This window comes from Stenella coeruleoalba (assembly GCF_951394435.1).
Source record: "Stenella coeruleoalba genome assembly, chromosome: 4".
Classification (NCBI taxonomy): domain Eukaryota; kingdom Metazoa; phylum Chordata; class Mammalia; order Artiodactyla; family Delphinidae; genus Stenella; species Stenella coeruleoalba.
Genome location: NC_137149.1, coordinates 128,691,764 through 128,719,507, shown reverse-complemented (window position 1 = coordinate 128,719,507; position 27,744 = coordinate 128,691,764). Strand labels below are relative to the sequence as shown.

Here is a 27,744-nt window from a genome sequence, read left to right as displayed (position 1 = left end):
CCTTCAAAAAATTCCTTTTCCAAATCTCCAGGCCTATCCCTTTTAGTATCTCTCTAACTGGAATGTCATTTGAAATTCCTTTGCAAATTAGGGTATGCATTGCCCCGATTTGCACATACAAGCTTTCTTTGTCCTTCTCTATTAATTTGTTCTGTACTTTAACAGTAACTATTTATTCTGTTTTCTCTTTTCAGTCTGGCATAGTATTGTGTTAAATCTCCATTTCATCTCTTTCAACACCAGTGCGGTTAGTCATGTTCTGATCTTTGTAAAAATGTAGACTCAAGTTTCAAAGAAGAAAGAAAAAAGAAACAGTATGATATATTCTATGTCCTGAATTACTAAAGAGATCTCTTACACAGATACAATTGAAATTTAGCCTCATTTCTAAAACAGAGAGATGAGAAAGAGGAAAGGCAGCATAGCATTTACACATAGGATCCAACAATTGTCTATCTAAAATGGAACTCTGACTAAATGACCCAGTTATGGGATTGTTTTGGGATGAATAACTCAGAAGAAAGTTTTAAAAAGATAAGCCAAAGCTGGTCTTCAAGTTTTTTTCTTTTTTCTTTTTTTTGAGTGAGAAAGAAAATCTGTTTCAGCGTTTGAAATCTGTTTCTTCTGTTACAGTTTTTGAATAACAGTGTGCTAACCACTGGATTTTTTCTATTGTTTAGAATCCGAATGGAGAGATATGAGAATGTTTTAATTGCAAACAAATATAGATGTATCTATCAGTCACCATCTGACGGGGCAGCTATTTTCAAGTAATCCAAATGGCTGACTCATGCTAGGTTTACCTCCAGAATATCTCCTGACTAGATCCTTCTCCCTATGTGCCCAATGCCAGCACTCCAAGTCAGGCTGCCAGCATTTCTTGTCTTGACTTTGCCACAGTCTCCTAACTGGTCCCCTTGACTCCATTCACATCACTTTAAGCCTTTAAGCCACGTTCCACACGTGCCAGTGTGCTGTGTATAGAGCACAAGCTGAACCCGTCAGCTGGTCTCCCAGGACTTGGCTATAACCTCAGCTCCTCAGCTGGGCGTTCAGGTCCTAAGTGATCTGATCCTACCTCTCTACCATTATCTTGACACGTGCGTTATATTCTGACAATTTCAGGTTACCACTAGTTATCTTTGCTTGGAATATTCTTCTTAGATCTGATTGACTGGAAAACTCCTTCGGTACTACTTTCTGGAAAGTAACTAGGCAATTTGAATTTGTAGGCTTAGAAACAAAGAAATGATCCAAAATGTAACTAAGGTCTACACACACAGAGCTAATTTATCACAGCCCTATTTATAATAGCAAAAAAAAGTATGTGGGTATGGAAGGGGGGAACCACATAAATGTCCAAAAAGAGTCAAATAAATTATGACTTAGGGGATATTATACACCAATTAAAAATGATACTGTGAAAGTTTTAAACACATGGAAAATGTTTATTCTAGAAAGGACTTACGGTGACCTTAAGAGATGCAGATATCCAAAAAGATGCCATAAAAGCAAAAGAAGAAAGGAAAATAAGAAGAGAGACATAAAACAGAGTCAGGGATGAAGCTAAAAAATCCCTTTTGGCTATGGGATGGGCTCCAGATTTGGCTGTTGGCTTTCTATCAACAAACATAGAAAAACAAAAATCTGCAAAATAGCACAGTTTCGTATCCACAATATAAAAACATTCCTTTGCTCAGGAGAAACGCAGGTATTCCATGTGTGAACTGCTCTGGTGAGTCCTCATGATGAAATCAGAGTAGAAAATCCTAACGAGAGCCACAATGGCAAGTTTCCTAAGATTGCTTCTTACAGTAATTCCTGATAAAATCAGTGGCAACTGCACCAGGCAGCTCAATTCTCTTGTAAGGAGCGAATATGAAATAGTGCACGTTCTTAATTTTCTGTGAATCTACCTTGTTACAGAAACACATTTTAGAGACACAGAAGGACTGAAGTATATTTCAATTAATCTTCATAAAGAAACAGTTTTTTTTAGTCATACTTCTGATACACTTAATGAGTTTAAATTTGTGCTCGCTAAAAAAGTACCCGGAGGGCTTCCCTGGTGGCGCGGTGGTTGGGAGTCCGCCTGCCGGTGCAGGGGACACGGGTTCGTGCCCCGGTCCAGGAGGATCCCACGCGCCGCGGAGCGGCTGGGCCCTTGAGCCATGGCCGCTGAGCCTGTGCGTCCGGAGCCTGTGCTCCGCAGCGGGAGAGGCCACAGCAGTGAGAGGCCCGCGTATTGCCAAAAATAAAAAATAAAAAAACATAAAAAAGTACCCGGAGTCCAGCCAATCTAGCTGGATAATTAAAAATAGACTTATCAGAATGAATGACTAAGGGGCAGGAGTAGAAACAGGGAGATCAGTGAGACGGCTACTTCAGAAAGCCAAGGAAGAATGGATGGTGGTAATGATGTTAGGAATAGTAATAGGATAGTAACAGTTCTAATAATAATGGTAAGAGTAACATCATATTAGTATTGTAATAATAGCAATAATAATAATACCAGATATATACAGAATTATCATTCACTATCAGGTTTCGAATTGAATACGTAAAAATCAATTTTTAGCTAGCTAACTTAAATTAGATTCTTGAATCAAAACTAAGTTCCTTCACTGACATTTTCTTCTGTTAATAAAAAATCAAGCCTAAATTAAAACACACACACACACACACACACACACACACACACACACACACACACGCACAACTCCAGGCTGGGGGAATGGAGAGTTATTGTTTAATGGCTACAGAGTTTCAGTCTGGAGATGAATGTCCTCATGGTGGCACAATAATTTGAATATACTTTATGCCACTGAAATATAAATGTAAAAACAGTTAAAACGATCAACTTTATGCTATATATATTTACCACGCCCACCCCGCCCACCCCCCCACCCCCCACCGCCTTCCAGAATGCTCTACCAGGTAAGCTTGCTCAGGACAAAACTGAATCCTGTTGTGAAGAGGGCGGAGCCCAACAAGCCATGGACCTGCAGAGCTGCTCACTGACCTGGACTCCCGGCTCCGAAATACGCACCAAGTCCTGATTAAAAGGGCAGCCAGTGTCCACAGCACTTGCCTCCTACGGTTTCCCCCCAAGAAGCACTATTTACAAAACGTAACTGCAGGAGCTAATTTGTAATCATGAGAATTTTGTATAGGAACTGGTGAAAAGTTGGAGGCACGGCTACCAAAGACAATGATTTGAGCACTAGAGGATTTTATCTGTAATCCAACTGTGACAATAACAAGCCAGCAGGACATGCTGCCTCCATGGGGCCATTAGTACCCAGCCGAACTCTGTCGTCTGTCAGAAACTGCTTTTCTGTCTCTCTAGGGGGCTGGGGATGATGCAATTTGAATAGCTCATGGATGGGTTACTATGGAATGAGCTAAGGCGAGTTAAGACACATTCCAGTTTTACCCCAGAGGACAATTCTGACTGGCCCATGAAAAGACCCCGATTCTTTACGCGGGCCTCTCACTGTTGTGGCCTCTCCCGTTGCGGAGCACAGGCTCTGGACGCGCAGGCTCAGCGGCCATGGCTCACGGGCCCAGCCGCTCCACGGCATGTGGGATCTTCCCGGACCGGGGCACGAACCCGTGTCTCCTGCATCGGCAGGCGGACTCTCAACCACTGCGCCACCAGGGAAGCCCTGTGGAGCCTTTCTTAACTTCCCTGTGCCTGGTATTAGTTCCTCCAAAATTTTAATTCATTTTGCTATTACTGCTGCATATATGTCACTCTGTATTGTGATGACTTATTTGAATTCCTATCTCTCCCTCACTAGCCTGATTTCCTTTACAGCAGGGAACATGCCATTTGTCTTTTCATTTCTGGTACTTCACACTATTCCTGGTATACAGTTGCTACAAAAGAAATGTTTGTTGTTTTGAATAAAGCATTTAGTTACTAAAAAGGTTATGGCAAGGGCCTGCTTTTTGCCAAGGAGCTTTCATACTTTTTCCTCAATTGTGGGGAGAGTTTGCAAACAAAGGAAAAGACAGTAGTAGAAACTAATATCTTCCCAAATTAGTGATAACGCTTTAGTAATAAATTAGAGATAGGAAAGAATTGTATAGGCACGTAGAGAAAGGACGTATACATTGCTTTGTTTTTAAAAATTGACAAACATGTAGAGAAAGGATGCATACACTGCTTTGTTTTTAAAAAATGACACACAAGGACGTTTGCTCTGCCCAAGGGGATCACGCTCTTTCTGAAATACGGCGTTTGCAATTGGGTAAATAGTTTGAGATGAATAACCATTGAAGGACAGTGGGGACACCATAGGGTCAAAGCCGAAGAAGAATGAGAGAGCCCAACTTCTTCTCGGGACAAGAGAAGACAACAGACTTCAATAAGATCTCTTTTGTGGCTAAAAATCATCATCGCAAGTACAGATCCTAGTCACACAAAACAGCCCTAGAATGCAGTCGTCGTATGTTTTGGCATAGGTATGCTACGGCAAAACCACAGCTCCTTGGAAAATATCTTAGTGGTGTATTAGGATCAAATCCAAACCACCGAAGTTAGACCTGAGATGTTTTGTGTGCTGTTGTGGTCCCTCCCTCACATGAAACGTGGGTGTCCAGGCTCACCCCATGGGGAAGCTTGCCTCCAAGGGCTAGAGAAGGACCCTGACAAAGAAAGAACAATGGGGGAGAAATGGCACATGAATATGTGCACAGTTTAACTTTATTCATCACCATGACTACAAATAAAGAGGAAGAATCACTTATTAATTCATCCTAATTTGTGCAAGTGTCTTCAAAAGGGAAGAATGATTTTGAAAAAGTCATGGTACGAGACTGGGTGATTTGGAAAGACACCCGAAATGGCAACCATAGAGAAGAGAGGCACCCAGCATGTCAGGAGTTAGGAGGCCACCGAAAAGAGTGTGAGAGAAGAAAGACAATACGCTGGAACATTGTTTGAAACAGTTTTTACTCCAAGGAGATGCAAAGAATTCTGTGGATGAGTCAGCCTGGAAATAATTGGTAAGAGAGACTATAAAGTTCATAGGAGCAAAGGCTTAATAATACCCCAGAGGAAATTATCTAGCAAAAAAGCAAATGCCAGTGCATTTGTTTGATAACATCCATTAGTGCCAACTGTCTGGCAGAAACCAGCAACAGGCATAAATATCTTGATTTTAAAAGCCACATGGAAAAACTGGAGAATCTTCAAAGAGTAGGCCTGTGTGTCTAGTTTAAGATCAAACAGCAACTACAACCTGACTTTGGTAATGCTCGATGTATTTGTTATTTAAAGCAGGGCCCACAGGAAGGAAATAAAAGCAGATGTACAGTGAGGAACTTGAAGCAAAAAGAATCAAGAAATGAGCTGAGAAGCAAATGATGATGTAAAAAGGAGGAGCCTAAGGCCAAACTAAATTGGCCTAGGGCAAGTGTTAGCATAAATAAGATTAAACTTCCTAAAGTTTTTTTTTTTTGGTGACAAGTACTAACGTGCTACTTTTGTCTTTGTTAAAATTTCTAAAACATATACTATAAAAGCAGATCTGGAATAATATATCATGACAATTTAAATACTGCTAAAGCAATGTAATTTGTCATAATTAAAAACTGAAATCAGCTAAATGGTCCGCAACAGGGGCCTAGTAAATTACATTGTGGTACATCTGTGACTTAGATATTATGCAACCTCCAGCAATTATATGCAGTAACATGAAATATACTCATGAAAGAGCTCTAACTGAACAAGCTATTTTATACAGTATGAATGATGGAGCTAAAGTAAGCCTATATATAGTTTTTTTTTCTTTTACTGGAGTAAAATTGCTTTACAATGTTGTGTTAGTTTCTGCTGTACAACGAAGTGAATCAGCTCTATGTATACATATATCCCCTCCCTCTTGGACCTCCCTCCCACCACCCCCCATCCCACCCATCTAGGTCGTCACAGAGCACCGAGCTGCACTCCCTATGCTATACAGCAGGTTCCCTTAGCTAACTATTTTACACATGGTAGTGTATTTATGTCAAACCTAATCTCCCAATTCGTTCCACCCTCCCCTTCCCCACACTGTGTCCACATATCTGTTCTCTACATCTACGTCTCTATTCCTGCCCTACAAATAGGTTCATCTGTACCATTTTTCTAGATTCCACACATATGTGTTATTGTACAATATTTGTTTTTCTCTTTCTGGCTTACTTCACTTTGTATGACAGATTCTAGGTCCATCCACATCTCTACAAATAACCCAATTTCGTTCCTTTTTAGGGCTGAGTAATATTCCATTGTATATCTGTGCCACATCTTCTTTATCCATTCACCTATCGTTGGACACTTAGGCTGTTTCCATGTCCTGGCTATTGTAAATAGTGCTGCAATGAACATTGGGGTACATGTGTCCTTTTGAATTCTGGTTTTCTCAGGGTATATGCCCAGTAGTGGGATTGCTGAATCATATGGTAGTTCTAATTTTGGTTTTTTTTTTGTAATTACTTTTGTAAAGTTCTTTGGATTCTCAAGGAAAAGATGCTATTTACCTTTTATTTTAGCTTTGGATATTTTTTATTAGTAGGAGACTCACAGGGCTCTAAGCCAGCTCCAAAGAAAAGGAGAATCAAGACTTTCCTTGTGCATAGGTATGAGGTTTTATAAAACTCTTAATAAAATGCTGCAGAGAGGAAAGATGCTAGTGGGAGAGGCTGCCTGTAGTTCACATGCTGCCATTCTTGGCCAGCATTTCTAGAAGTCACCAAGCAAATACCAAGTATAATGTCTAGAGAGAGAATTTATCTATAGTACCCTCACATGAAGGATGCTGCCCAATTTATGATTTGTTCTTAGAGACAGTCAACCATCTATAAACTAAGGAAAGGGAATCCCACCTGAAGGCTTCAGCTGGGGCCACCAGAGTGCGCTTTCCTCAGGCTGGTTTTCCTACTGATCAATTTGCCTGAGAGCATTTCAAGCACAATCCACCCCCCTTGGAGTGTCTGCAGCTATTTGAGTATCTTGTTCCTTTTTGTCACTTTGAGATTTTGTCACTTTGAGATTATTAAACTAAGTCCTCTAAGGCACATCCTATTTCTTTTGTGTTTCTAATAAATAGCTCTTAACATCACATTGTGTTATGACCGAATGGATTGCTTTATATCTTGGTGGTGACTGTGTTCTACTTTATTTCCTTAAATACTGTTAGAATTTTTAAAGCCAGTACTTCTAAGTGAAGGCTCTTTGTTTAAGGCAGTATTTAATTTTTATTTTTAGGACACCTGCACAGATGCAAAAACACTAAAAAAGCTTTAGGCACCTTTAACATATTTTATTTTATTGAAATATTTAAATTTATTTCATGTTAATAAATGTAATATTTATTTTAATGTTATAAAATGTAATCTGAATATTTACATTAATAAATGTAAATATATTTTAATGTATAAAAAGAATCTAGACACCTTAACGGTGAATTTCACTTGCGAGAGAGGGATTAGGGTTCTAAGAGAATCACCAGTTGGCAGTTTTTCCAACTACACATGCTGGCATCCGCCCCTAGATTCTAGAAGTTTGGGGGTGACGGTCACATTCTCTTCTTGTCAATAAAAAATAAGGGGGAATGAAATCTGCCTTTGGCTTCCTAGTCCCTCCTGACTGTATTCTGGTTTGCTGATCCCTTCATGATCATTCAGAAAACATTTTTAAGAGTTTATTATTTTAATTAAAATAGCACTTGTAAAAGCGAGTATGATTCTGAATATCATAGATCTGTTGTTAAAAAAACCTTGAACTTGGAGCTACATCATCAAACTGTGTACATGAGATCCTAGGTCATAGCAGTAGTCTCCTCCCTTCGGTGAGAAGAGGATCGGAAAAATATTTCTGATGTCACAAGAGAAAATGGTTTCAAGGAGAAAGGTTATGCAAAAAGAATGAGCTTGTCGGTGGTTTCTTATTCGAATACGGCACCATTGGGGCAGACTGACCTTGCAGGGCTAGGCCGAGCAGGTCGGAGCCAGTGAGGCTAGCAGACACTCTCCACACACGCCCCAGTCAAAAGCAGGCAGCCTAGCCACTCACCGGCAGGGCAAGATCCGGACCACATCGTTGGGCTTGTACCCTTCAATACAAACTGCACAGTTGTCAAAATCAGGCTCGGTTTCCTGCAACAGAGAAAGCACAGGTGAGCCTGCTTTCCTACCTTCGACTCCGGTAAACACACAAATAACAAGCCAAAGGAGAGCTTGCCTGGAGCAAGGCTTTCAACTGTCTCGGCACCAGTTTTCTTAATCCATAATTTATTGTACACTGGTTTAGTTTCTATTCCTTCCAACCTCCACTTTCTGTTTCCGGGTTCCACTGCAAAAGCTTTTGTGAGGGAACAGTTTTTTAATGTACCATTACTAATAATGCTACTTATTATAATCGGAGGTGACATAGCAAAGTCTCGAGGATGAGAAATACTATTCATGGAGAATTGTCAAAATGATATTTAATCTATCCATTCCTCGGAAATCTAATTTATACAACTCGTAAAGAATGGTTCCAGCTTTCTTTTCAAGTACATAAATCTCTTTCAACACCCCATAATACATTACTTATGTAATAGTCCTTGTTCTTTTATTATCCTGTTTGAGGATAAAAAAGTAATGAAAAAATATACTTTAAATTTAGTGATACCTTTAAATGAATTTTATCCTATTAAGCTCAACGGTATTTTTATATAGTTGAAAAACTGCAGCACGTAATTAGCGAGACTGATAAATTATTCATACTGGAGACAATACCGTATACAAGTAGAGTTGTGAACCTCTTATGATGCCCCAAGGAGCCCCAAACCCATGTACTGCAATTCACTGCTCTAAAATTTCTCCTGGGGGAAAAATTCTCCTGGGGAGAACAGAGGCCTTGAGAGGCTTGTGGGCCTAGACTGGCCTACTTTGCGGTCCTTCCTTAAGATATGCTTCTGCTTTGGGCTTTATGTCATCATTCTACAGCTAGAGAGACTGTTGCCTTGACGTTGGGGTTCTAGGAACTCAATTTCAGAGGGACTAAATATGCTTCTTGCATTTGCTGCAGACTCAAGTGGAGGACATCACTCAGCACATAACAATCTTCCTTGCAAGGATTCATGGAAAAACTTTCTCAAGCTGTAATACCAGCAACGGCCATTTTGTTTTTATCTTGTGGGACACTGGAATAAGGTAATTAGATTTGTTTGAATATTGTTTCCCTCTTTGCATTGGCTTGCTGGAGAGCCCCAACTTAAATTTTGGGACCCATTTCTGCTATATGTTTCAGGTAATGCATGTGTATACTGATTTCATCCTGGTTGCGTCTACTTTTCCTATACCTACTTTTCAATTCTTCCTCCAACTACTTTGTTGTCCTATAGTATGCATTTTATAAACTGCTTTAAATTATGTTAAACAATGATGGGTATAATAACAGATGTTCACAGGAGAACTATTAGTATGTATTTCCCTTTCTCATCTTCTTTTCCACACTGGCTGCTAGGAAACTCGGACACTTCTCTGAATAGCTCCTTGCCAAAAAAGAAAAGAGGCTGTTACCTTGTCACCCTTCTTGATGGTCCTGACCTGGAGCTTGCTGATTGCTTTCTTTGCTGCATCTCCCAGTCGGCGCTGAAAAACCAAAAGCTGCTTGTTAGTAATAAAGACTTGTAATTCTTAACTTTGTGTCTGATAGCATTCAGTAAACCAGGGCAGCTGTGTCTGAAATCATGCACAAGTAGAAGGCATGTTAATGAAGATGGCTGGAAGAGACGGGGCAGTGATACCTGTGCAAAGGGACTTGACTCATCGCAGTCTACTAAAGAGCTCTGTCATTGAGAGAAGCTCTTCATGCCTGAGGTTAAGCAAGTGGAATACGACATGGAAGGATCCTGCCCCACAGTGACTCCAGCGCAGGTCACATCCATGCAGATTAGCAAAACAAACAGACAGTTCCCTAATTTGTCACTCTGGCCACTCAATTTGTGACATGGAGATAGCCAATTTGGAGTAGTTGGAATAATCTCTATCTCTTGTTCACAGGGTATATTGTTTGTGTATTCCTTTCAATTTGGAATTTTTAAGCAATTTCCTTTGCTTATCTAGACCCAACTTAGGTTTATATTTGGTCTGTACTATCCTATCCCATCACCTTGTTACATGCCAATTTCACCTCTTTTGTGTGTGTTTAAGTGTGAGTGTGCACATAGGAAAATACCTAAATCATACATATTCAGTTTAGCAAATAGTTATAGAGCAAACTCCTGGGTAACCATCGTCACCCACGTTAAGAAATAATATATGATGCACTTCTTTTTTTAATAGAGGAAGTTAGTATCCTAATGCACCCTACAATAATACAACAATAGGGTCATGAGGAAGAATGGGAGAGGAAGAGGGTGGGGAGAGAATTACGTTTTAATCTGTCGAGGAAAAAAATGGTTTGCTTGTGCGCTTATGAGTTTTCCACATACTGTAATCTTCTCAGGTATGTGTATTTCTAGTCTGTAACAGAAGTGTATTTGCAGCAGTGAAACATATTTGAAGGACTAAGATAAATAGGGCAAACATTTAAAAAGAACCATCATCTGCTTTCACCAATTTTGTTTCTTTTGGAAATAAAACTCTAGCTTCTTTCTTTTCTTTAAAGTAGTGAGCATATACTAATGAAGAGTTCATTTAGCCTAAGTACCGTGCTAAAGCTTTGTAAGCTATATCACTATTATCCTTAAAACAGCTCTATGAGAAAAATACTATTTTATAGAATGGAGACTTAAAGAGCTTAAGTCAATTGTCTAATATCATAGAGTTAGTGACAGGTCAGTCAGAATCTGAGTAAAAATTAAGTCTGACTTTAAAACCAAAGCTAAATTACCCCTCTCATTTTTTTCACCAATTACCCAGTCCACCGACCAGGCAGTCGGCCAATCACCAAACACCTACCCAGTCAGCCAGCAGCTAGCCAGCCAGCCAACCTACTAATCAGCTAGCTAACCAACCAACATCTAGCCAGCCAGCCAGCCAACCAGCCATTCAGTCAACCAGCCAAGCAACTAACCAATCAGCTGACCAACCAATCAAAAGCTATTAAGTACCTGTGATACGGCATGTCCCTAAGCACACCCCAATTAGAGTAAATAGGTAGAAGAGGACATGCTTCCCCTGTTAATTCATTTTGCTCTTTGATATTCTGTCCTTAGTTTCTAAAATAATTACTGGCATTTTTAACAGAAAAGTAAGCCTTGGTTGTTTCCTAAAAGGAGACCAACATACACTTGAAACCTATAAAGAAATCCATGAGTACTGAGCAAACTAAGGTGGTGGGAAAAACAGGAAGAGGCTATAAAGATAAATACCAAGGGGGAACATACGGTGAGAGGAAAAGAAAAGAACTGAGATGAAACTAAACAGCATGCAACTCTCTTTCCTTTCCTCTTCCTCTAGCTGGTGCCTAACCATCCTTTGGTCTTAACTCAAGCTACTTCCTCAGGAAGCTCCTCCCTCTTCTTCCGGGAGAGAGGACCCCTGGAGGCCAGATCCTCACAGCTCCTTGTACCTTCGCTTCATGCCACTGTCACAACATTTGCAAGTTGATGTTTATTTTGATGATCAACTCCCGTTCTACTTCGCTCAAGTGAGCTCCCCGAGTGCACAATTGGGTTTATTTTTGCTTCCCCTTGTGTCCCCAGCACCTAGAATAAAGCTGCCTTCAATCAGTGACCCGTGATCATTCCACACGTATCTCGGATCACTTATTTTGTTCCAGGCCTAGCTCTGGGTTTTGAAACAATGGTAGTGAGAAAATACATACACTTTCCTGCTCTCTGCAGCTTACTATCTAATGGAAACTCCATAAAGGGTTGATAAGTGAATAAAATCTTAAATCCAGAGATTTTTTAAAAGCATGAACTACAACCTGAGAAATTCAGCCAGTTAATGGGAAAATTTATGGAAAACTATAAGTAATACATGTGATAAGGTAAGCAAAGCTTACCTATACCTTTTTTTTTTTTTTTTTTTTTGGCAGTACGCAGGCCTCTCACTGTCGCAGCCTCTCCTGTTGCGGAGCACAGGCTCCGGACGCGCAGGCTCAGCGGCCATGGCTCACGGGCCCAGCCGCTCCGCGGCACGTGGGATCTTCCCGTACCGGGGCACGAACCCGTGCCTCCTGCATCGGCAGGCGGACTCTCAACCACTGCGCCACCAGGGAAGCCCACCTATACCTCTTTTGAGGAGGAAAAGGATTGTGTTTTTGTAGGGATTAATGAAGGATATGAAAATCTTCCCTGTCAGGGGAAAAAGAGATGATCTAGATACCTGGAAATTATGGAAAAACCAGCTTCTGAGATATAGATGATAACTATGGGATCAGGGAAAAGCACTGTAAAGTTTAAAAAAATGCTATGACCATTTGCATGTAGCCAAATTTTGTCAATATAGGCATGTCTCTATTTCTTCTTGAGTGACATGAAAATCAGAAATACTGACTTTTGAATAAAGATGACTGTCCCACTTTCAACTATTTTCACACTAGTATTATTGGATTTCCAAAATGCAAACTAATGACAGAAGCCCATAAACATTCTTAATAAAATGGCCCAAATAAGGAAGTTGTTGCTCTTGTAGTTGGTCTGTTCTGTCTTTGGGATTTTAACTGCATCGCCTATAAATGAGAGGGAAAGCTACAGACCTTGCTCAAACCAAGTCTTGTATGTAGTTGAGCAGAGAATCTAGGGACTGGAGCAGAAGATCATCACAAAACAGACTCTCTCCTAGAAATGCAGAGTGATGTGATGCTAATGGAAGACTTAGGGACCACCTCAGGTAGATGGAGGGACCACCTTGGGCAGATAGGGACCTCCTCAGGTTTGTACAGACCTGTTGTTTCAGGCAGGGATTCCTATCCCTTCTCCAGGATGCTCCTATAGATGTTCTCTAACCCAACCAGATCCAAATCATATTATACTTTTCACTGAAAATTGTCAGGAGTTGAGCCATCTTGGTAATTAGATTTACTCATCAATTTGATTGAAACAGGTATAAGAAAATATTTACCAAGGTTACTGGTTCCTTGACAACAATGAAGGTAAACAGCTTTATGGAAAATAAACACACAGCTATTTATTAGAAGAATAAAGTCTGACATAAACACCAACAAGGATAGTAAACAATGACAGACTCCAACCCAAGATGTATAATTTAGTTATCTCCTAAATACTTAAGAAACTGAGAAAAATAAGACATTTCCCTCTAGTTCCCCTCTGTGTTATAAACAGAAATGCAGTCAAGGTGAGAAAAAACTAGGACTAAGGATGTCAAAACACAGCATCCAAATCGAGTTTATGGGGCTTCCCTGGTGGCACAGTGGTTGAGAGTCCGCCTGCCGATGCAGGGGACACGGATTCGTGCCCCGGGCTGGGAAGATCCCACATGCCATGGAGCGGCTGGGCCCGGGAGCCATGGCCGCTGAGCCTGCGCGTCCAGAGCCTGTGCTCCGCAACGGGAGAGGCCACAACAGTGAGAGGCCCGCGTACAGCAAAAAAAAAAAAAAAAAAAAAATCGAGTTTATGTTCTTCTTATCTCATTTGGTTGAATAATTCTGTATCATCTTTGCCTCTTTTTTTTCCTGACAGCTATATTTTCTAATCATGATTACTGTCATCATCAACACGACCAAGTGGAAAAATAAGTGTCCTTATGGTCTAGGTGAAGAGAGGCCATTCTAGACATAAACAGAGTTGGTCCCAGTCATCTGGATGCTCATGTGGCCACAGGTGACTCAGCCACTTCCCGCACTTGCTCTAATACATAATAATGATTCTCCTGGGCCTGCTTGATGGGACAGAAACCATTGCACAGCAAGTCCAATCAATTTCTATGATGCAAATCACCCCTCCATCCACTTAGAAATATGGATAAAAGAATTAGACTCCTTTGGCGGCCATGGTGACTCCACAGCGTAAGGACTTAAAGCTGTCTGTGCACACAGGGCATGAGGTAAAACCATCAGGATTATTTTGGAGGGGGGAGGAGGTATTGTAGAGGAGAAGGCAATGGCTTGGGAGTAAGAAAATCCAGCTTTTAGTCCTCTTTCTGGCACTCACTGACTGTGTGACTTTGGCCAAGTCACTTAAATATTCTGGACCTTAGTTTCTTTTATTAGTAACCTTAGGTATGTAAAGTCACATCATTTCCAGCTTTACCAGCTCATCATTGTCATCCGCTCAGAACAGAACTGGGAGGCAAAGATCCTTTGAGACCTGAATTATCGAAACACAGTAAATCAACGGCTAATGACCTCACTGAATACTTGCTCTCTATCCCCTGAGGACAGCGCAGCATCCATCAGGGACCACTTTGGTTCTCGCTCTTTAGTAGACAGAAGCATCTCCACTTACAGACCCTTCCTGGATGCAGCATGCGGGACCTCTGTTCCCCGACCAGGGATCAGACCCGTATCCCCTGCATTGGGAGCACACAGTCTTAACCACTGGACCAGCAGGGAAGTCCCCATTCCCACTTTATATGTGAGGAAATCTAGGCACAGAAAGGTGAAGACCCACATAAGATCATACCACTAGAAACTGCCAGAGTAAAGATGTGGATCCAGACCTGACTCCAAAGCTGTGTGTTTAACTATTGCCTTGCACTGGCACTATCTTGGTATCGTTGCTTTAGGAAACATGGCGCTCCGGCCAAATCTCCTTCTCCACTTTAAATTGTGGCCCATATTCTCCATGTCATCATCTACCTCGCTGTGAGGTTACTAACATAAAGAACATCTAGCAAATCTTACTCTGTGAGAAACTGCATTGAAATGATCTGAAAAGGCTAATGATTGTGTAGGATGACGGTGACTTTCCTCTAAGTGTGATCTCCACCAAGCCAAGCAGAGACTGAGGTACGCTTCTGGCTAATTCAAGTTCAGTCTCTATCACACACCTGAAAGGTTAGATACTTCACCAATGTAACATGAATGCCTTTGATATTCCATTTCAGACCGTGAGCCTACATCTAACCTGAGAGTTACTCTTTCTGAAGGGCCAATAGTGCTTCAATAAAAATAAATGACTTCAGTTCACCTCATGGTTAGTACAGCTATAGCTTATGCAGCTGTAACTTTCCACTGAATGCAACGAAGCACTGCCCATCAAAAGAAAAATATTTTTCTAAGGGAAATTATATAGTCTTATTCCACTCATAAAAGGGCTAAAGTATGGTGTCTATTTTGATCAAGAAACAGTGCTAACTTTCAGCATGATCCAAATTCACTGCGTAACCTGAAGGTAACATCCTGTAATCAAGGAAGGGAGCAGAGTAAACACTTAAACACCATTCACCTCTAATTTGCTTTTCACATACATCACAGAGTATGCATAGGTCAGGACAGAAACGCAATCTCTGTCTACCGGCACAAAGTGAACTAGCAATTGAAATAGTTACTCAACCAAGTCAAGCCTAAAATTTCATCCTTACCTCAATTTCCCAATGATTGCTTGGGTTATCTATAGACTCAAAAAGATAGGGGTACCATTTCTATTGATCATTGTTGGATCAGCTGGAAAGTGTCTTTGCAATAACTGATTTATATCTGTATGGTTTCTTCAAACGTAACCCTTAGGAACCAGTGGAGCTGAACGTATTTGTTCTATATCTAGTTTCACTGCCTTGTGTCTAACTGGTAATAACTGTCCGCTTAAATTCCAGAACATTCAGTAAAAGTGGCACAGTTGGAATTGTATGGAATCGTTATGGAATCTATATGATAGTAATAATGACACCCTTCACTGAGAGCTTTGCAAGTGATTGATCATGTTCAGGGACTTTAAAATAGAAGATACATTAAGCCATTTAATCCTCACTATAACTATAAAAAGAAGGTATATTCCCATTTAGTTTAGAAAACTACAGCACAAAGTATCTTGTCCACTTGTGGTAAGTGGTGGAAACCGACTACTAGGTAGCCACCAAAAATCATGTTTCAAAGATCATTTAATGATGGGGGAAATGCTCACCATTTAATAAAGAGAACACGAACTTACATGTCTTACATGTGTGTCTGTATCTCATGCATACATAGACACATATACGATGACATTTTACTGAATATGTATACATATATATACATATACATATATGGGGTTAAAAGTCTGAAAGGTAATGTACTCAATTGTTAACAATTCAGTAAGGTGATGAGTGATTTTGTCTTCTCTTTTAGTATTTTTCTATGATTGCCAAAATTTATTAGAATAAACATGCATCATTTTGAGAGTCAGAAAAAAGCAATAAAAATGTTTAAAAAAATTGTTCCAGAAGCTATAGAAAATTTAAACAGACAAATTTCCATAAAATAAATAAAAAGTCCAAGAGCTGTCCTCCTAAAACAACTTAGAATTTATTGGCTTACAAAAAGTTCTATAATACTTCAAGGATCAGCGAATTCCAGGGCTGTTTAAAATGCTCCAGAACTGGGCTGTCCGATGGGGCTTTCTATGATGATGAAAGTGTCCTATCTATGCTGTATCTATTCTAGTAGCCACTAGAAATGTAGCTAGTATGACTGAGGAGCAGAATTTTACATTTTATTTTATTACAATTAATTTAAATTTAAATAGTCACGCATGGCTAGTGACTACCATGTTGGACACTGCAACTCTGGACTATAGGAAATGGAGGAAAATTTGCAAATTCTTCTTATAAAACCAGTATAGCCCTTACCTAAACATGATAAAAATGTAAACATGGACAAATTTCACATGTGAATATCAAGGTAAAAAATAAATAATGTACCACATAAGATATGATCAAAACAGTCTAGCACACATCAGAGGATTAGCATGTACTGGAAATTCAGGATGGTTCAATATTAGGAAATCCATTAACTTAAACCACTCCTATTAATAGATCAAAAGAGAAAACCCAGACTACAGCTCTTGCAAAGGCATTTGTTAAAATTAAAAGTACATTCTTGATTAAAACTCTGAATAAAACAGGACTATGTTGACATTTATACAACATGCTAAATATATGTCTGAACCTAGAAGACTGCATGGGGAAATAATAAAATTGAGAAATGATAAAAACGATCCATTAAACTCAGAATGTTCCCATTAAATACTGAATGAAGAGTAATATGTTCACTATTACTACTATTACTTTAGTTGATTCTGGAGGCACAAGTCAGTGAAGTTAGATAATAGAGAAAAAAAGGAGTTTTAAAATTTGAAAGAAGTAAATTATCATTGATTGCATATTATTAGTATAATCCTGATAAACTGATACAAACAATCACAAGTACCACAGTGTAGTGGTTAAGAGCATACACTCTGAAGCCTTGCTGTTGGTTCAGCTGCTGTCTCTATTAGTAACAGGTTGTGTGACCTTGGGCAACTTATTTAACCTCTGTTTCCTTCTCTGTAAAATGAAGAAAACTTAAGTAGGTTAAGTATGTAAATATATAGAGAGCTCTTACAACATGCCTGCATTTAATATATGCTATATAAGATCACTATTATTAAGGTAATAATAATAATTTAAAATGATAATAAATTATAAAATACATAAATTACTAAATTATAATAATGTACAAAATAAACATAAAAAATCAAAAGACTTCCCATATGAAAAAGGGGATTTCATTTATAATTGCAACACAATGACCTAGGAATAAACATAAGAAGAATGTGCAAGATTAAATGAGGATAGTTTGAATGCTATTAGGGAATAAAAAGAATAACTGAATAAAGGGAAAACATATACTACACTTTGATAGGAAGATTCAACATCAGTAGGTTATAAACTCCTTCTAAATTATTCTATAAATTAAAAACCTAGCTAAAAGTGATTCTAAAATCAGGTAAAGATAAACACGAAAAAAGTGAAAGAGCAATGAAAGAAGATTAGCACGAACAGATATGAGACATTATGGTGCTAAAACATTCAAAACAGTATGATATTGGAATGTGAATAGACAGATTAAAGCTACATTTTATAGAGCATAGAAATAGAACCGAATACATATGGGGCTTTAATATATGCTAGATGGGGAGGGTTCTGCATACGAGAAGGAAAAGATTAATTATTCAATAAATACCAGTTACAAAAACTGGTAGGCAATCTGAAACAGAACTAACGTTGGCTCTGTACTTGATTCCTTACACTGAAATAAGTTCTCTGTAGATTAAAGTTTAATTATAAAAGTGAAATTAAAAAAGCAGTGGATGAAACCATGAGATACTGTTTTTCTATAGTCTTGGGCTATAGAAGATCTTATTATATAAAACTCAGGAGCTATAAAAATTGATAAATTCAGTTATGTAATACCCCCAAATTTCTGCATGGTAAAAAGCTCCAAAGATAAATCAAAGACAATAACAACTTGGGAGAAAAAAATGGAATCTGTAGGATTCCCCAAAAAAGGGTTAACTGCTCTGACCAGTAAAGAGCTTATACACATCAGTACCATGTGACCAACAGCTCAATTGAAAAGTGATCTAATAATGTAAGCAGATACTTCATAGAAAAAAAAAAAAATCACCTTTTTCTATTTTATGTTATTTGTGATAAGAAAAATGTGACACCATTTTTAACTTATTAAATTGCATACAACAAAAAAGCTGTAATATTCATTTGGTGAGGATATGCGTAAATAGTGGTTGTCATTAGTATATTGTTGTATATGTTAGTATAAGCAGTATTAAATTAATACTCTACTGCACGAACGTCATTTATATTAGTATAAACAGTATTACTATATTGTTGGTTAATGTATAAATTGGTTCAACCTTTCTGGCAGACAATTTGGCAGTATCTATTATAGTTTAAAGTACACATACTATTGCCCTAGCTATAAAACTTCCAGAATTTACCATACAGATATACTCACAAATGTGTTGTGTCATGTGTACATGTTTGTGTGTGTGTGTGTGTTTTGTTTTGTTTTTTGGTAAGAGAAAACATGTCCATTAATAGGAGCTGGTTAAATAAATGCGGCATATGCAGAAAATAAAGTATTATATAGCATACCTCGTTTTATTGCCCTTCACAGATACTGTGTATTTTACAAATTGAAGGTTTGTGGCAACCCTGCATTGAGCAAATCTATCGGCACCATTTTTTCTGGTAGCATTTGCTCTTTGTGTCTCTGTGTCACATTTTGGTAATTCTCACAATACTTCAAACTTTTTCATTATTACTATATTTGTCATGGTGATCTATGACCAGTGATCTCTGATGTTACTACTGCAACAAGATTACGATGAGTTGAAGGTTCAGATGATGGTTAACATTTTTTAGCAATATTTTAAAATTAAGGTACATACATTGCTTTTTAAGACATAATGTTATTGCACACTTAATAGACTATAGTATAGGGTAAACATAACTTTTATGTGCACTGGGAAACCAAAAGATTCCTGTTGACTCGCTTTATTGAGATGTTTGCTTTATTGCAGTGGTCTGGAATGAAACCTGCCATATCTCCAAGGTCTGCCTGTACAGTTATCAGAAATGAGAAGGCAGCTTGGATTGAGTGTTGATAAGAATTAATCTCCAAGATGAAAAAAAAAGAATTAATCTCCAAGATGAAGTGAGAAATACAGGTACAGAGTTAAGTGTGCTATCATTTGTTTAAAAACACACATATACACACACACACACACGTTTGTAAGCATATAAAATATCCCTGGAAGGGAAGATATTCCAAGGAGAAGAACTGCTTAATTGAGGGACAAACATGGGAAAGCAATTACTTTTCACCGTATACCATTTTGTACCTTTTTCATTTTATACTATGTGTAGGCACTGTCTGTTCCAAAATTAGTTGTTTTTTAAAATACCTTTTATTTTTTGTCTCCTTCTGTTCACAAGGAGGACATCCTGGCTCTTTCCACATTATGTTGATACAATTAGCATAATCTCAGCTCCCTTCCTCTTTCTCCCTTTATTTTGTTCTTAAATAAGTAAATAATTGTCCCCCAAATGAGCAATAGGAACGTGGGACAAAGCACTTCCATGTTACAGAACAATGTTAGCAAAACATCAAAATATGTGTACCTGGAAAAGATCTGAAAAACTATACAGTAAATGTTGACAGTGTTTATCCTGAGTGGGGGCATCATAGGTAATTTTGGTTTTGGTCTTGGTATTTTCTGTGATTTCCAAAGTTTACACAATAATATGTCTTATTCTGGTAATCATTTTTAAGTTTTTTCTTTTTTTAACTTTCTGCTACTCACCTGGTTCCTGTCCCTGGCATTTGCATATCGAAACCTCTGGATATAATAGAAGACCAGCCAGGCGAGGGAAATGATCATCAAGACGATGAAGGAGATGGAGACAAACACAACCGAGGTGCGGCTCACGTATTTCTGCAAGTTCCGGGTTCCGATGGTGATGTACATCGTCACGGTGATGTTTCTCTCCAGCAGGCTTACTATCTCCTTCCCTTTGGGCTCAGGAATCATTATTGCCACGATGTCTTCTACACCTGTTGTGAGAGGGACAACAGGGTAAGGGGATGAGAGAAAGAGAAAATCACAGTGAAATGTCTGGACAAGGAACGGGCACCAAATAATGACACTTCTTTCAATGATTCTATGCCAGATCGAACAGCCAAGTCTAATTCTCAGATCTAACAGCCCGAAATGGAGTTGAATTTTCTCTTTCTTCAGCTACCTTGGGGTGCTGCTATCTTGTATGAGAAAAGAACCTAAAACAAACTCGTAATTTTGGTACCAGCGAGGTCATGATGGTGCTACTTTCTAGCCCCCTATGGTGGTGTTGACCCTGGTCTAGTAAAGGGTAGACCCTTCCCAACCGGCCTAGGTTACAGTTCTACGTTGCATTTCACAGATCCCCCCGAGGAGGGGAAAAAGCACTTTGTACCCCATGGCAAAGGATAAAATGCCCAGTTTTATGTCATCTGTCTCTGAGTTCTCTCTTTCCCATGGACACTAGGGGTACTCAATTACAGATTTCTACTAATCACTCCCAAGGCAGTTTTCTCCTACAGTGAGTACCGAAAGCAACCCCAAAGTGTATTAAAACATAGTTGATTTACAACATTATATTAGTTTCAGGCATACAGCATCGTGATTCCGCATTTTTATAGATTATTCTCTATTATGAGTTATTACAAGATAATGACTATAATTCCCTGTGCTATACTATACGTCCTTGTTGCTTATCTATTGTGTACATAGTAAGTAGTTTGTATCTGTTAATTTCATACCCCTAATTTGCCTCTGCCGCCTTCTGTCTCCCCTTTGGTAACCACAAGTTTGTTTCCTATATCTGTGAGTCTGTTTCTGCCAAAGGAGTCTTCTTAACAAGCTCTAATACGACCTGCCAACATAAAATAATGGTCTCAGAACTATCTTCTGCTTATTTTACCTAACTCAGTATAAACAGTTTGTGTATTCTCACGCCAAGCAAAGGGAGGATAGAGGCTGTATGGATCGTTCCAGGATGGTTTTACCTCCGCTCTCTAATACTCTCACCGCAAAGTGTCTTACTGGACACTTTGAAGCAGAAGTGGTACCTTTCTTCAGTCTGAGTTATCTGGGTCATTGTCCCCGTTCTTCATGACACTCTGAGGCACAGTCTCTTGGTGGGGAGTTCAGGGGCCTCTGCAAGGGTCTTTAGTAAGGATTTGATATTAGCTCCAAATGAGCCGACTCGACATGCCACTGTGGCTGACGCACAGATTAGAACATCAGTTTCACTAGGATAGTTCTCAGGGATCACCCCAATTCAAACCCATGCCTGCAACGTTCTTTATGGGCCCCACTTTGACATGGAAATATCCTATTACTTGGGGTTACTACAAATTAAAGTACAAATTTACAATTAGGGTATAGATTCTGGACAAAAGTAAACACCACTTCAGCTGCTTAAAGCTGGCCTTATTCACGTGCTGAGGTCAGTCAGCGAGACGGAACGACCAGATTATATCTGTTCAGGGTGTCGCAAGTCTCTCAGAAGTTATTTAGGGCTTTCACTTGACCTTGATTCTATGCAGTTTTTCCATCCTAAATTCTTTGATGGTATTTCACTTAGGCTGAATGAATACTTTTAAAAGCTAACTAGATACAATGGTGTCTGTGTATGAGGCAACAATTATATGATTTTTTAAATTCCTAAAACCTTTGCACTGGCTCAACCGTAAAATCACAAAACTACACAGTGTTTAGATTTGGCTGTTATTTCTGGGAATTACTGAAACTGATGGCTTAGATTTCAACTTTGCAGAATTTACCGACAATTCTGATGCTTGTTCTCTCATCATGTTTACTTCAGCTAATGGTTGCATGTGGTCTGAGGTTTCGTGAGGAATTAAAGCTGCTGGAAGGTTTTGTCTCTACAGAAATACGATCCTCTTTGCATACTGGACTAATCTGGTCTGATGAAGCTCATCTCAGTGCTGTAGGCACTTTGTAGATATTTAATCAGTGACAGAATCCTAAGTTTTCATTTTATTTTTTTATTTATATTTTTTATGCGTGTCTATTCATATAAGACTCTGTAGGCTCAGACTTGGACAAGTTTTATACTTTTTAGTAGTCAACTTATCAATGTATTCCTCTATGGCATCGTTTTGATACTCTGCTTAGGAAGCTCTTCTCCACCAAAGATGATAGAAATACTCATCTAAAATTGCTTATCGAAACCTTAAATGTGGTTTTATTTTTCCATTTAAATCTTGAACAATCTGAATGTGATTCAATAACAACACATTTATTGAGCTCCTATAATGTGCTGGGCAGAAAGGAGACAGACAGGATGCAATTTATTTTTCCTCTAAATTCTCACACATATATTGTTGTCTACTTTTGGATTTATTTATTTTTTTATTGTAAGATGAGTCTATCTTTCGCTGACCAATACCAGGCTCTTTGGGTTGTGGAGCTGTTAACATATTTACTATTTGGTAGCCTAACCCTTTCTTCACCAATTTCCACCCCTCCTGGCAAAACAATGCTCCTATTACCTCCTTAATTATATTAAGAGACCATAGAGAGTAACAGTGAAGAATTGGGCTCTGGAACTGGACAGCTTTTTCAAACTTCAGCGCAGCATGTTTAAAACAGGCAACCAGAAATGCAAATCAAAACTACAATGAGGTATCGCCTCACACCAGTTAGAATGGCCATCATCAGAAAATCTACAAACAACAAATGCTGGAGAAGGTGTGGAGAAAAGGGAACCCTCTTGCCCTGTTGGTGGGAATGTAACTTGATACAGACACTGTGGAGAACAGTATGGAGGTTCCTTAAAAAACTAAAAATAGAATTACCAGATGACCCAGCAATTCCACTACAGGGCATATACCCAGAGAAAACCATAATTCAAAAAGACAGGGCTTCCCTGGTGGCGCAGTGGTTGAGAGTTTGCCTGCCGATGCAGGGGACACGGGTTCGTGCCCCGGTCTGGGAAGATCCCACATGCCGCAAAGCGGCTAGGCCCGTGAGCCATGGCCGCTGAGCCTGCGCATCCGGAACCTGTGCTCCGCAATGGGAGAGGCCACAACAGTGAGAGGCCTGCGTACCACAAAAAAAAAAAAAAAAAAGACACATGCACCCCAATGTTCACAGCAGTACTATTTACAATAGCCAGGTCATGGAAGCAACCTAAATGTCCGTCGAAAGATGAATGGATAAAGAAGATGTAGTACCTACAGACAATGGAATATTACTCAGCCATAAAAAGGAATGAAATTGGGTCATTTGTAGAGACGTGGATGGATCTAGAGACTGTCATACAGAGCGAAGTTAGAAAGAGAAAAACAAATATCGTATATTAACACATATATGTGGAACCTAGAAAAATGGTACAGATGAACTGGTTTGCAGGGCAGAAATAGAGACACAGATGTAGGGAACAAACGTATGGACACCAAGGGGGGAAAATGGTGGGGGGTGGGGCGGTGGGATGAATTGGGAGATTGAGATTGACATGTATACACTGATGTGTATAAAATGGATAACTAATAAGAACCTGCTGTATAAAAAAATAAATAAAATTCTAAAATTCAAAAGAAAAAAATAGGCAACCAAATTTTGGATATCCACAAAATTTTAAATTACCCATCACCCATTTATCAGGACATGAGAAAACATTTTCTCTTCCTATAAAGTGTAATTAGCTACTTTAATGCATTTATTTTAAACTTAAGTGCTTAGTTACACTACCTGTGTTGTTCATCCTACTGTTGTACTTTCATGATATATGACATCCACTTGAAAAGACAGTGAAAATGGAAATGGGGCGGTTCTTTTCATCTAGACCTCAACCGTATTCATCTTCAATATTCATAATGAATTTCTAGGGCTGATGATGGTAAAAAATAGATGGGATTCTGGGATATTTCTCCATGCACTTTAGGCTATTACTGTGCGTGATAAAAAGAGATACTGAGGGTATCCACTTATCCCAATAGAAATAGTCATTAAGAATTTAGGTATTTAGGGTGTCCAAAAATGGTACAAAGTGGACTTGAGGAATTATCTGAGCAGTCTGATCAATGCACAAAATCCAGGACCAAAAGCTGCTATAGGATCTAATCTGTTCAAATAAGACATGTGCACCAATGTGAGTTTTCAGTCAATTCCCGGATCTTTGCTTCATTTTGAAGATGCAGCTAGCGTCCCAGAGAAGCCAGCAGATTCTCCCCAGGTAGGTTGTAGTGTAATTGCTCTGAGGGTGTACGTGAGGAGGGAGTGAGGGGAGAAGTGGGGGTGATGGGGGAGAGTGCGCTGAAAGCCCAGCTGAGAGATGTCCTCAGAGTTCAGTGCTGCCTTAAGCGTCTAATCCATGACACACAGGAGGCTCTGAGGCTCGGGGAAGAGAAGTTAACAAAAAGCATATTTTGTATGGGTAAAATCTACAAAGAGGTCCTGCTCTTTGGGCAATTCTGTGTATACTCTGACTCCTAGTCGCCGTAATACAGAGTGTCTCTTTTTGCAAAATGAAGTCCGCCTACCGTCTAGTTTCCTCCCAAAGGCACTTTCTACTTCTGAGTGATCGCTGCTGTGTAATTATCGTGTATCCCGGAAAAACTCTTCAGCCCTGCGAGAGAACGTGTGACCAGGACACACAGGACCCTGCAGCCAGTAGTTTTAGTGCTTCCTTTTCCCGGGAGAGGGCTCAGTTGCCATCATCTAATTTGCTACATGCAGATAAGTAAGGAATCAAAACAAAAGTTCAAAAAGCCAAAGAATGTTGAATAACCAGGAAATCCTTTACTTATGAATTCAAAACCAGGTTGCTTAAACACTGTGTTAATAGAATGTTTAGAAAACCAGCAAAGGGCTAGATATTTTACAGAGCTGGCGGCCCCATGCCTTCCTGTGCATCTTGGAGGGTGATAAGATCCCTCCTAGGTTCATGTGAGCAAAAACCCTTTTTCAATTCTCTGCATCCTCTCTCCCCTAATCCTTACTTTAGTTCCACGGATGGCCCTTTAGAATTCAGTCAACACTAAGCAAAACCTGCAGTTTCCATTTGTAGATATTTTTTATTTATACACTTAATATCTACTTTTTTTTAAAAAGAGTCAGCTCCTGATTATTATCTATTCTCAAGTGAGATAATGTATGTGAAATGACTTACAAAGCCTGCAAAGTACCATAGAACTGTAAAGTATTATCACTTTCTGCATTAATTTAAAAATTATTTTTAACAAACACAGATGCAAAAATAAAGCACTCACAAATAGATTCCAACCATATAGTAAAAACTCTTCACGACCCAGGGGATTTATCCTAGGAAGGTGAGGGTGATTTAACATTAGAAAATGTGTTAATGATTAGGGGAAGCTCAGTAAAGGATGTACAAGAAGGTTTTGTTTTATAACTTTTCTGTAAGTCTAAAAACATGTCCAAAAAAGTTTAAAACTTATTTATAGGTTTTTTTATACTTATTGTTTGGTAATGCTTAAGAGTCTAATTAGAGGTTATTTGGTCTACCTCTCTGGATGCATCTTAACTGAGACAACCAAGCGAGGAGGTGTATTTAGGAGGAGAGTGCCTTGTGTTTGGGTTATCTTGACTCTGGAGAGCCACATGGCAAACCAACCACAGAGGAGGAGAGGCGGGCAGAGAAATCTTCCCCAAAGAGGAGATGAGTTGTGTGTTAAATGGGATAGGGAGGGTGGGAGGGAGGGAGAGGCAAGAGGGAGGAGATATGGGGATATATGTATATGTATAACTGATTCACTTTGTTATAAAGCAGAAACTAACACAACATTGTAAGTACTCCAATAAAGATGTTAAAAAAAAAAAAAAAAAGAGTCCAGGGCTTAGAATGCAGAGAGATGGCTGCCTTGGGCTATTCCTGGCAGAGAATCATAAATTCAAATCCTACAGGTGCCAGGTCAGGAATCTAAATATAAGCCCAGTGAAAAGACAATAGGAAATGAGATGATTTGAGAAGAAAATAACACACATCCATCTAAAGGTTGGTTTGTTTGTTTTTTTTAACTGGAAAGCACCTGGAGTTAGTCTTTGGGCCACTAGTTTTCAATCCATGATAGGTTCAAGAGTTTAAGAGGGAAGAGTAAAAGGATTTTGAGGTGTCTGTCTAGCCCAGCATCAGATGGAAAAGTAGACCAGACTTTATGACAGAAGCCCTATGGAGTACAGAGCTAATGTTCAATGAACTTTGGAAATAAGACCATAGGCCTAGAATATTTTCAAATACAGTTTTTCTGTGTAAATGAAAGTTTGCATGCAGGGAGAAACGAGGGTAGCAACTATCAGACTGCCGGTGAATGTCTAACCCCAAACCTTAATACATCACTGTGTGTGCTATATTTTATGCATAAGCACATCCCACAATTCTCTCCATTCCACAGCTTTCCAGGAATTATTCCTGGACGAACAGGGGAGGGAGCCTCAAAAGTAAATAAATTTCAAAATGGTAAAATATTCATTTGAGAAGTGGTTTGAGTACCTAGTGTGAAAACAGGAAGAGTAACAACAGTAAAGAGGTCAAATACTTTTTTTTTTTTTTTTGCGATATGCGGGCCTCTCACTGCTGTGGTCTCTCCCGTTGCGGAGCACAGGCTCCGGACGTGCAGGCTCAGCGGCCATGGCTCACGGGCCCAGCCGCTCCACGGCATGTGGGATCTTCCCGGACTGGGGCACGAACCCGTGTCCCCTGCATCGGCAGGCGGACTCTCAACCACTGCGCCACCAGGGAAGCCCTCAAATACATTTTTGACAAGAGAATCAGATATGTACATTGAAAATAAGGGCATTACTGTAAACAAGGTACATTAGACATCTGAAAAAAGATTTAGATAAACATTTAGAACACTGTGTCTTTCCTTCATTACATCAGTAAAACAAATAAAATTTGATATTTAGTATCTACCAAAGATTCCAGGTTTGTTCCAGAGAATGAAACATAAAAATTCCATTTTTGGGGGGAATTAAAAAAAATGTGTTAATGCGTTTCAGTACATTAACAAATTAAAGGAATACAACATATGATTATCTGGTGTAGCTAGCTGTCCTCCAATATCTGCTCTCTTGCACTTCTATGATATTAGTGTCTCAGATGGGCACGGGCTGTTGAGTGAAAAGCATTTAATCATCAGTAGCCTCCCTTGCAGCTGGATATGGCTATGCGATGAATATTTGGCCATTGAGATGCTGAGTGGAGATGACGTTTGCTACTCCAAGGTCTTATCCATAAAAGGGCTGAGTATGTGCATCCCAGATCCTCTCTCCTTTTCTCTGACTT

General features: G+C 39.3%; 1 protein-coding gene across 1 annotated transcript in view; it reads right to left on the bottom strand.

Annotated features, from left to right (window-relative positions):
• Positions 1 to 27,744, bottom strand: part of RNF150 (ring finger protein 150) — a 239,482-nt gene that overhangs the window by 65,327 nt on the left and 146,411 nt on the right. Inside the window, exons 2-4 of the mRNA XM_079919608.1 lie at positions 20,235 to 20,485; positions 9,559 to 9,630; positions 8,066 to 8,148 (exon numbers count right to left, since the gene is read on the bottom strand). Coding sequence (XP_079775734.1) covers positions 8,066 to 8,148; positions 9,559 to 9,630; positions 20,235 to 20,485 — 406 coding nt within the window. The remainder of the gene's footprint in view (positions 1 to 8,065; positions 8,149 to 9,558; positions 9,631 to 20,234; positions 20,486 to 27,744) is intronic.